This window comes from Gigantopelta aegis, chromosome 4 (genome assembly GCF_016097555.1).
Source record: "Gigantopelta aegis isolate Gae_Host chromosome 4, Gae_host_genome, whole genome shotgun sequence".
NCBI classification, from domain to species: Eukaryota; Metazoa; Mollusca; class Gastropoda; order Neomphalida; family Peltospiridae; genus Gigantopelta; species Gigantopelta aegis.
Genome location: NC_054702.1, coordinates 74,702,722 through 74,714,796, shown reverse-complemented (window position 1 = coordinate 74,714,796; position 12,075 = coordinate 74,702,722). Strand labels below are relative to the sequence as shown.

Below are 12,075 nucleotides of genomic sequence, written 5' to 3'. Positions count from 1 at the left end.
CCCACTACATGTTTCCATTAATAGCAAGGGTATTTTATATGCACTGTTCTACAGACAGACTACCACACACCATGACCTTTAATAACCAGTCGTGGTGCACAGGCTAGATCGAAAAATAGTTCAATGGATCCACCGACGGGGTTCGATCCTAAACCGACCTCGCATCAAGCGAGCGATTTGGTACTGGTCTACGTCCCGCCCCGTATTTTCCTGTAATGCGGGTTTCACTGTTTCAGATTCGATCTACAGTTTGGCAAACAAAAATGGCTTCTCGGTGACAATAAAAGATTGAACACTACCCTCTTTGAACGGGGATGATATATGAAGCACTCTTGACAAGAAGGATTTATGGGCGTCTACTGGGATTAAATGTCAGGTTAGAGTGCGATTACACTGAGCTAAAGTCAATAAGAAATTTACTTGCACTTAAAAATCAATTTGACCAGAAAACGTCATTGAAAACTACCGCTATATGCGAGAATATATATGAGGGAAAAGCTAAAACTGTTGGTGATAATGGTGGTGGTGGTGGTAGTAGTGGTGGTTGAGTTGGTGGTGGTGGTGGTGATGATGATGATAATAATGATTAAGACATCTACATACTTATATCTAACCAAGATTCGACCACCTTATCCTAGGCTGACAAAGCAAGTGCATGTTATACACGCCAATAATAGCAGAAAACAGACTAACGTGAGATTGGAAACCCGATGTAACCATACAAGATACTCTAATTCACAATTAATAGCAACGGTTGTTTTAATATACCTGTAATAATTCGCATTGGCAGGATAGCACATGGCACGATATTTGATATGATAGATGTAAGACATTAATATCTGCAGGACGTCATGATATAGTGACTGTTATGACTAGTAAACATGTTAAACCGCCTTTCGTACTTTTGGCGTAGCCAAGATTTTATACTAGTCGTGTTGTGGGGAGACAGGCAAATACAGAAGGTTGTGGGAGAAAAACAGAGGCGTTGTAATTGGAGGTGAGGCATAGCTCCTGTGGCACCCACCTACATCAGTGTCTGTATATCAGTCATAAAAATATAACTAAACGTTTATGGATCAATTTACAAGCCTCTCTCTCTCTCTCTCTCTCTCTCTCTCTCTCTCTCTCTCTCTCTCTCTCTCTCTCTCTCTCTCTCTCTCTCTCTGGTTATACCTAAAAAAAAATTTTTTTTTAAGAAACACTACCTGCATATGCAATCGTGTAAACACTTTCTTTACTTTATCAATCATTATATATGTCTAATAGAAATAAAAGAAGCGTACCTTTTCTCCAGAAAGAGTGTGGGTCCCTTGTCGAACTGTAGAGTATTTTCCTTCTCCTATTGTAGGTCCCAACATATAATGACCAACTTTCTTCTTTCGTTCCATTCAAATATGATTATAAATATTTCACAAGATGTGGTCTTTATATTACAAGTAACACTTATAATTTCAATTAATTGTACATGTATTATAAACAAACACACAGTAAGATCTTGCTTCAGAATTCTCTGTAAACGTCATGTATATTTTATCGTTTGGTGAATGCATTATCGGAATGTTTTCCGTTTAAGATAAAATGTGCCCAGCGCGTGATAAAAAGCTCCTAACATTGAGCAACCTGCACAGCACAATGTTATCTAACAGTCGATATCCCACAACGTATTCGATGTGTAGGCAAGTCGTGTTTCTCCCTGCATGTTGGCGATCCACGGCTACAAACAATTAAGAACAAAGTTCTCCAGGAGACGACATGCGAAGTACACGGACACACAGCTGTAACGTTCTCTCTAAATATAGAGTCATAAAACCGTTCTGAAAATAGAACAAAACATTTAAATGATTAAATTAATAGCTAACAATAACGTGTGTATATGTTTTAATCGAATCAGTTGTTGTTGTTGTTGTTTGGGGTTTTGTTTTGTTTTTGCATGTTTTAACTGTATACATGTCTTCTTAAACCATAAGTTTCTCAAGCTATACTGATGAAATGAAATAAGAGATTACACCAACAGTATCAGGAAAGGAAGGAAATATTTTTATTTTAACGACGCACTCAACACATTTTAATTACGGTTATATGGCGTCAGACATATGGTTAAAGACCACACAGATATTGAGGGAGGAAACCCGCTGTCGCCACTTCATGGGCTACTCTTTTCGTTTAGCAGCAAGAGATAATTTATATGCACCATCCCATAGACAGGAGAGCACATACCACGGCCTTTGATATACCCGTCGTGGTGCGCTGGCTGGGGCGAGAAATAATCCAATGGGCCCACTGACAGGGATCGATCCCAAGCCGACCGCGCATCCAGCAAGCGCTTTGCTACTGGGCTACGTCTCGTCTCGCCTCTTGTATCAGGAAAGGGTGACTGCAACTAAATCTCTCGTCCATATTGTGAGGAAGTTAACCGTGTTTCTGACATTCAATCTCACATTACTCGCATTCAGACCCCTGTTTCATCTTTGTGCTTTGTTTATACACACATTATCCAACGTCACATAACTTTACTTATAATGTGTTAAACTCGTGCGTCGTTAAATAAAACACCCCTTTCTTACATAGACATTACGACGCTAACAGAAACTGAAATTTAGTTTGCAATACCAAGTGTTCCCTTAATGTGTTCTCTCAGTATACAATAAAGTTCACCGGCCTCGGTGGCGTCGTGGTTAGGCTATCGGTCTACAGGCTTGTAAGTACTGGGTTCGGATCCCAGTCGAGGCATGGGATTTTTAATCCAGATACCGACTCCAAACCCTGAGTGAGTGCTCCGCAAAGCTAAATGGGTAGGTGTAAACCACTTGCACCGACCAGTGATCCATAACTGGTTCAACAAATTATATGGTTTGTGCTATCCTGCCTGTGGGAAGCGCAAATAAAAGATCCCTTGCTGTCTGTTGTAAAAGAGTAGCCTATGTGGCGACAGCGGGTTTCCTCTAAAAAAACCCAGTGTCAGAATGACCATATGTTTGACGTCCAATAGCCGATGATAAGATAAAAAAAATCAATGTGCTCTAGTTGCGTCGTTAAATAAAACACACTTTACTTTTCTTTTACAATAAAGTTATAAATAAAATTAGTTCAATGTAGTACGAAGAATATAATCGTCCTGTGGAATGACAGTCCTCATATAGACGAACACTCGACAGATTACTGTAGCAGTCCTTATAGAAAAACATATGGTAGTTTGTTTTGTTTAACGACACCACTAGAACACATTGATTTATTAATCATCGGCTATTGGATGTCAAACATTTGGTAATTTTGACATATAGTCTTCGAGAGGAACCCGATACATTGTTCCATTAGTAGCAAGGGATCTTTTATATGCACTATCCCACAGACAGGATGGCACATACCACGGTCTTTGATATACCAGTCTTAGTGCACTGGCTGGAACGGGAAATAGACCAATGTGCCTACCGACGGGGATCGATCCGAAACCGACCGCGCATCTAGCGAGCGCTTTAACACTGGGCTACATCCCGCCCAACACTAGACAGATTACTGTAGCAGTCGTTCTTCAGACGAACATATGATAGTGATGCATGTGAGTAGTGACGACCTTGTCAAAGCTTACTTTGTACTATGTCATGTAACACTGTAATATCACCTGATACGCGGCCGATCTAGCCCATTGAGCTGTTTCTCGTTCTAGCCAATTTTTCACAACTGGTAAAAGAAAGGCCGTGGTATGTACTATCATATTTGTGTAATAATGCCTATAAAAGATGCCTTGCTGCCAATCGTTAGGAGTAGCCCATTGCGTGACGGCTGCACGTTTTTCCTCATATTTTTTGTGAGGTCCTTAACCATGTCGTAATTAAACATCTGTTGAGTTCTTACCGGCGTCCGTGGCGTCATGGTTAGGCCATCGGTCTACAGGCTGGTAGGTACTGGGTTCGGATCCCATTTGAGGCATGGGATTTTTAACCCAGATACCAACTCCAAACCTTGAGTGAGTGCTCCGCAAGGCTCAATGGGTAGGTGTAAACGACTTGCACAGACCAGTGATCCATAACTGGTTCAACAAAGGCCATGGTTTGTGTTATCCTGCCTGTGGGAAGCGCAAATGAAAGATCCCTTGCTGCTAATCGGAAAGAGTAGCTCATGTAGTGGCGACAGCAGGTTTCCTCTCAAAATATGTGTGGTCCTTAACCATATGTTTGACGCCATATAACCGTAAATAAAATGTGTTGAGTACGTCGTTAAATAAAACATTTCTTTCTTTCTTTCTTTCTGTTGAGTTCGTCGTTAAATAAAACATGTCTTCCTTCTCTGCCTTGTCCATTGATTATGCTAACCGTTTGGTCGTGTCTTTGTTATTCAGTTTTTAAAACGTTTTCATATGCCCATCGCTATGTCACACTGCCATAGGTTGAATAATACCGGTAAGTAAAAATCATTCCACTTGTTTGATTTATACACCACATCCATTATCACGTAAATAATAATACTCATGCTCCGTTCTGTCCGTTCGTGTTCTGTAATCTTCTGTAATTCGAACTGTTATATTTTATACATGTCCATGGCTGTTGTCACTCAACTCTTTCCGAGTTCTTTTGTCCGTAGAAGATTCCACTGTACTATCATTTCTGCCATGCGCGTTTTAACAATGAAACAAAAAACGCCTTGTACTGTAGCTTACTGGTTAAGTATTCCGAAACGCAATAACCTCAGCAGGTACTAAACACTTTTAATGCATGTAATATTAGTAAGAGAACCCATCCTAGTTCGTACTTTAAATGAGCACTACATACAGTGACTGATTGCTTCTGTCCCCCGCCTTTTGTAACGATACAAATACTAGAAATCTACCTTTCTACCTTCCACCTGATACCCACAGCTATCTGAACGGGTATGGTTTTCTTTCTCTCTCTTTCTTTCTTGTTGTTGTTTTGTTAGTAATAGAAGTCGCCATCCATTAAAAAAATACTTTAGAAAGCACCGTGAAAATGTTAAAACTGATGCTAGACGCAAGTGCAAGTCCAAGTAACTCGAACTTTCAGACTCAGCGACCGAAACATATTACTGTCCTCAGACACACAATAAATCGGAATCCAGATCAAATATTTGACTTCTTCTGTGCATAATATATTTGTTTTCTTAACAAATGCTACAGTATGATTTATTCTCCAGAGTCGCGGCTAGGAAATATTACACTGAAAGCACTACAGATATATTATTACTTACAACACTTGTCTATGGATCCTTTATGTGTGACAGACATGCATGTACTTTTGCTTCGGTATTATTAACTGAAATATTTTTTGTTATAGTGAGGGTTCGTATTACAGTTGAGAAATGTCTTTTTGGAGAAAGTTAATGAGCTAGTACAGACTATGAAAGAAATATGTGATACATACCTGAATGCACAAAGTCGCCGCCGAGAATGGGCTGGAATGACGAACTGTAAAGGTTTTGTACCTCGCAAGATTGAAAAACATATTGGAAATCTTTAACAGAGAGGGGAAATCGGTTAGAATGGGATCGATTGCCATTATTGCCTGTTGAAGCTCATCTTAAAGAAGTGTTAATACGCACAGTAACAGAACAGTAATAAAATTGATAACTGAGAAATAATAAAATAATATAATTCACACACATACACATATACAAATTCAATATGACAAAACAATTTAATTCCTTATTTAATAGACGGTTGCGAAACCTACAAAACATTGCACGTGTTTTGTTGCGTTTTTTGTTGTTGGGTTGTCGTTTTATTTTTTACTGGGGGTATGGTTTGGGAGTTATTATTATTATTATTATTAGTTTAGTTTTTTGCGGTTGGTTAGGAGCTTTTCTCAAAATTAAACTATTATTAATATTTATCGGAGCCTCCACAGGGAGATACTAAATAGGGTCCGTACATGACAGAGTACAAAGTTAGAACTTTGCCAATGTTAGACAGTGCAGCGACATTTTATACATGTAAAATATTATTCTTTGTATTTTGAGTGCTCTCAGAAGTACCACCCATCGACCCTCCATTCCAAATGATGTTGTTGTTGTTGTTATTGTTATTGTTATTTTAGATGTTGTTGCTTTGTTTTGTTATTTGTTGGTAGTAGTGGTGTTGTTAATATCCCCTTTTATTTTACTGCAAGAAATTTAAATCGACATATACCTATAATCTGGTTTGCCTTTATATGGACCATCAGGAGTTTGCAGCCATTTTAAAAAGTTTTCTGTAAATAAAATATTTTACATTATTAATTTGACAATTTATTTACATTGTCTTGCTTAGAATATGAATATCTTTCAAACCAATGTAATGTTTGGTAGTATTCCAATAACCAGGGGGTTTTCCTGAAATAATTTCGAACGTACGAATTTATCATTTCTTCCAACGACCAACGAAATTTTAAATAATTCTGGCAAAGGTCATTCAATATGTATTCATCTATATAATATTTTATATTTTAAAACATGTTATTTTGTTGGGGGAACAAACGGAAGTCTTGCCAGGGTTGAAAACTAACGATAGTCCCTTTAAATCTGTAACAATATCATTAGCGTCGATCCGGTTTTAAAACTATCTGTGAGTGTGGGGAGGAGTGACATTGAGAACTGTGACACACAGAGCTGAGACAATATATCACATTGAGAGCTGTGACAATATGTCACTTTTAGAGATGTGTCAATGTGCCAATTTGAGAGCTGTAACAATATGTGACTTTGATATATATGACAATATGCCACTTTGAAATAAGTGACACTATGTCACACTGAGAGCTGTGACAATATGTCACTTTGAGGGCTGTGACAATATGACACTTTGAGAGATGAGAAGACAATATGTCAGTTTGAGAGCTGTGACAATATACCACTTTAAAAGCTGTAACAATATGTCACTTTGAGAGTTATGACAAGATGCCACTTTACAAGCTGTGGCAATATGTCACTTTGAGAGCTATGTGTGCGTGCGTGCGTCCGTGTTAAATTAATTACCCCCACCGAGTATTTGTAAGAAATGACTCATAGTTCGCTATTTTCACTTTAAAAACAAAACTGTCTGGCTATTTTTGGCTATAGGTTGAATCCAAAATGTTTCAAACAAGTGTCACAACTTACATTATGCCTAGAGTATTATGTATGAAAGTATACGTTGCTTATGTTGAACCAGTATTGATCATTTGATTAAATCCTGTATATTTTTATCTCGGCGCCGCTGTAACCATTGTGTGTAAAGTCCTATTATTGCGATATCCTACATGCGTCATTACCGCTGAGCCCTTTGAAATGAACAAAAGATGGTTCGTTTCTAAGAACTTGATTGCATGTTAGCCTTGACAAATATCGATGTTTGATTAACCGGCTTATGAGGGATTACAGTATATTGCATTTACACAGCAGTGTATGTTAAAATCTTCATCAAATCAAATCAATCGTATTACTCTGTTACAAAGGACGGTTTGATCGATGGGTACATAGTCTGACAGACACCTTTTATACCCGCCTCGGTGGTGTAGTGGTTAAGTCATCGGACATAAGGATGGTAGGTACTGGGTTCATCTCACGGTACCGACTCCCACCCAGAGCGAGTTTGATTCCAAACTTCTCTCACACTAACAGCTAACCTGTAATCCACAGACAGTCCAAATAGCTGAGGCGTGTGCCCAGGACCGACGTGACTGAACCTTAATTGGATATAAGCACGATAGTAACTACATGTATACATAATACCTTTTTATTCCCACTTTCACATTTTGCTTCATCCTGGAGAGCTATCTACGTTCCTGGGTTCTGTGTGTATGTGCTATCCTGTCTGTGGGATGGTGCATACAAAAGACACCTGGCTACTAATAGGGAAATGTAACGGGTTTCTCTCTAAGACTATATGTCAAAATTACCAAATGTTTGACATCCAGTAGCCGATGATTAATAAATAAATGTGCTGTAGTGGTGTTATTAAACAAAACGAACTTTTAACCTTTTAATTATTAACCATTTCGTCGCATCGCATAAGTTCAACACGCTTTTTAACTTCCTTATATAATCTAGGAGCCAAGACCAGCTAAAAATGGTTTAGCACAACACCCACGACATAATTGGTGTGTCACTCTAGGATGCTTGGTGGATGCTTTTAGAACATTCCTAGCCTTAATGTAGAGTTGAATTGTGGCAGCAACAATAGGTGACAGCCTATTTTCTAACAGGGTGGGGGTGGGGTAGTGGCTTAGGTGCAAAAAGAACCATTTGATTTGATTTTCTCGGTTTTTACAACAGCTATCCTTCAGGAATTGTTGTTAATGCTATACCATTCATATAAGACTTTATAATGTTGTTCAGCTAGCCACGATATGATATAAACTGTTTCAAGATGGCCGCCATTTACCAACACCCACTACACAGTTGGTTTGTCACTTCAGGCTGCTTGGGGATGTCTCTGGAACATTCCTCGTGATAGGGTGGCTTTGGTGCAAATCTCGCAAATTTTATTTGATTTTCTCAGCTCGGTTGTTAGAGAGTTGCTGGTTATTCTGGACGTCCGCTGGAACTACCAAGGTCATGTTCAGGTGTCTGCATTGTGATGTTACGCCTACACTTTGGCTTTACCTTCATCGCGTCCTTGGTCTTCTTCTGGTCCTCTTCCCTTGTGTGGTCGGTCGGCGGTCGGTCACTAAACACAATAGTGACAGTGGCTGTGGACCTGAGTGTGTAATCTGGTTCTCAACCACGCTCTTCCCGTGTACATCTAGTAGAGCGCGGGCCGGGATCCAACTTAGTCGGTAGAGTACTCGCCTGAGGTGCTTTCCTCAGTGGACCCATTCTCTGATTTAGTTTTTTCCCGTCCCAGCGAGTGCCGAGCGACTGGTATATCAAAGGCCGCGGTATGTGCTGTCATGTCTGTGGGAAAGTGCATACATAAGATATCTTGCTGGTAATGGAAAACATTCTAGTGGGTTTCCTCTGGGACTTCGTGTCAAAAATGACCAAACGTTTGACATCCAATAGCCTATGATTAATATATAAGGGTGTTCTATTCTAGAGGAGTCGTTAAACAAAACAAACAAACTTTTTTCGAGCAGAGCGCAGTGGTTGTGGTGGAGTTGAATTGCCCTAGGTGATCTGCATCGCTCGATAGTAAACTGGCAAATGATTATAATGCACACTCATTACTTACTTCAAGGTTCCCAGCTGATCTATATTTTTAACTCCGGTACCACACGTAAGGTGTTATGTCATTGGCAGGTTTTGTGAACAAGTGCCAAATCCGTCATTTATCTTATAAATATCTTTACCTTGATCATTTGGGAGTTCGCTTTTAACGAATACTTCACATATTAAATAATTAATTTACACATTGTACGAAGAAACCCGACAGCACCCACTTTCAGCAATGTTTGACGTTAATACCTTATGAATACCTTTACATTGATAATTTTGGAGTTCGCTGGTAATAAATATTTTACTAATAATATACACACAACAGGAAGAAACCCGACAGCACCTACGTATTTTAGGCCTACTGAAACATTGTTGAAAGAGGGTGCTGTAGGGTTTCTTCCTGTAGAGTGTGTATAGTTATTAATATGTGAAGTGTTTGTTTTTTACCAGCGAACTCCAAAATAATTTATTTAATTTTACATCAACTATAGCAAGATTGTGAACTTAGGAACTGAGGTTTTGTAAGTCACCAAGGAATACATTTACAACATATGCTAACTGAGATATTGCATCACCATTTAAATCCAAGATGACCCCTAAAATGGCCGTTAGGAGTAAGAAGTGGCTATACCTTACATTCTATTTTGCCCCAAAAATAATCTGTACTTCAAATACAGGGTATTGTAGGGGACAGGAAATTCAATTCTTGCATTAACTTTCTACTGAGAAATTTTATCGCTTCCAGAATTCAATATGGTTAACAAAATGGCTGCAAAAATAAAGAAATGTGTTACGTGCATCACTTGAAACAATCTTTTTGAATCCAATTGCTAAGTTTTGAGGATGTTCAATCTATTAAAAATACATGTATATCTACAAGTAAAGTCATCAAAAATGTCACCTAAAATAACAATTCTTATGCTGACCTCTATGTCTTAAGGGTGCACCAATCTATTTTCTATTTTTAAACTATCTAGAAGAAATGTTACATCATATAGACCAAGTCTATAATGCCAATCTGGCTGTGATAAATGGCCAAGTCGCAGTCAATGACTGATGTTTTCATAAAGACTGGAATCAGTTTTTATCATTCCCATTTTCTATCTCTTGATAATGGATACATACATATATAATATGTATATACTTCATTACTACATTTGAATGACCAGGACTGTTTGTCTCGACTAATTCGTCCAACATCAAGTTTTCTCGCTGTACATTGTAATTTGTAGTATATGTATCCGGTTATTCCGTTACACGTATAATATTGCCATAATGAGTTGCCATATCAAATATCAACAAAAGAGTTGCTGCCTAGCAAAAATGATTGATTTTGAATATACAACACCCAATCTTAGGTGGCCTAACAATGCACAAACATAAAATACATCACCTTGAATACCAACATTACCCAGTCGGTTATTTGGTTAAAAAGCTACATTGAATCGGATGATTTCGAAGGGAGCATGGTTTCACTCCATGTGGAATAGTTACTAGTGGAGATGCTCTAAAGCTTCGTATTTTCACCAATCAACGTCTGTACCATCTAAATGTAGCCTTTCTGGTGACTTATCCATATTAGCATCTACGTTCCCAGGTTTAATAGGTTTAAAACTCTTGCTTTTGTAACCCTTTATATTATAGCAGCAGTATTACAACCTGGAAGGGCATGGGTCATTAAATGAAAAGCAATCTTTTTCATTGCTGTTTTCCCATTACCCATTGTAGTTCTTGCTAGTAGCACTATCATTTGGACAGAAATCAGAAGAAGCATCCCTGAAATTATGCAATTAAGTCGCTGTAGCTTTCAATAACACAATACAAAATTTTGATTGAAAATGTAGCTGTTATGAGATAAATGCTAAAACAACCGCTACAATCCTCTTAATTATGTTAATAGTTAGCCACTAAGTTCATTTGGTAATGGCCGATCGTGTCCAGGTATAGTTGAAGCATACTAGTAATTGCCATGTTATAGTGAGAAATGTTGGCGTCACACGATTATACATTTTGTTCGATAAATTGTCTTGGTCAACAAAATGCAAAGATAAGGTATATATCAATTATATAGAGATAGAAAATGGGAATGACAAAACTATAAGGGATTGCTGAAAGGTTCTGAGCCTAACTATTATAAATTACTTTGACGGAGTTTGTTATTATTTTTCAACATACCCCTCTCCGCGGTTTACACACTGCTGCCAACGATGCGCGAATGCCTAGATCACACTACTGTTGCAGACTTCCTCCTGGTGGATTAAAAGGTCATCCACAACAGAAATGATGCCATCGTCATTTGCATAATGCTTACCAGTTTTTTCTTCAAGTTTGGGAAGAGGTAGAAATCTGGTGGTGCCAAATCTGGTGAATACGGAAGATGATTAATAAGTTCAAAGCCACAGTCATACAAAGCAGCCATGACAACAAAATGTGTATAGGTGTATTGGAACCAACCGTGCTGAAACCTTTGTTATACCCAATTTATTCCTTAACTTTCTCATGCGAAATGCATATTGTATTGGTTATGTGATGTGTGGTGAGTCGTCGACCATACTTGTATTTTATCAACATTTTCTTTGGTAGTGTCAGTTGAAGATTGTCCTGGTCTTGGATCATTTTCGACGCTCTCTTCTGCTCTTGAACTCCACTGCCCACCTCTTAACTACTAACAGTGACAAAGGAAGGATAATTATCCGTTAAGTTTGATACCAATGCCGCATGGATGGATGTTGGAGATACTTGATGACAGCGCAGAAGCCAATTTTGTCCATTCTTTTTTATGAACAGAGAATATCTAGTCACTTTGATGACTGTAGAGATATGCTACAAGATTATGTATTTGGTTCAAATTCAGCATATGAGCATAAAACATATTGTATTTAATACATGCAAAATGAGTGTACAATACATCATTCCAGGGCTAGCCCTGAGTTGCTATTTTTGTTCGCCAAAAAA

At 38.3% G+C, this 12,075-nt stretch overlaps 1 protein-coding gene across 1 annotated transcript in view; it reads right to left on the bottom strand.

Annotated features, from left to right (window-relative positions):
* The window catches only part of LOC121371086 (hormonally up-regulated neu tumor-associated kinase-like), a 60,370-nt gene extending 56,100 nt beyond the window's left edge, over positions 1-4,270 (bottom strand). Inside the window, exons 1-2 of the mRNA XM_041496724.1 lie at positions 4,211-4,270; positions 1,284-1,814 (exon numbers count right to left, since the gene is read on the bottom strand). Coding sequence (XP_041352658.1) covers positions 1,284-1,388 — 105 coding nt within the window. The 5' untranslated portion in view covers positions 1,389-1,814; positions 4,211-4,270. The remainder of the gene's footprint in view (positions 1-1,283; positions 1,815-4,210) is intronic.
* Between the last annotated feature and the right edge of the window lie 7,805 nt (positions 4,271-12,075).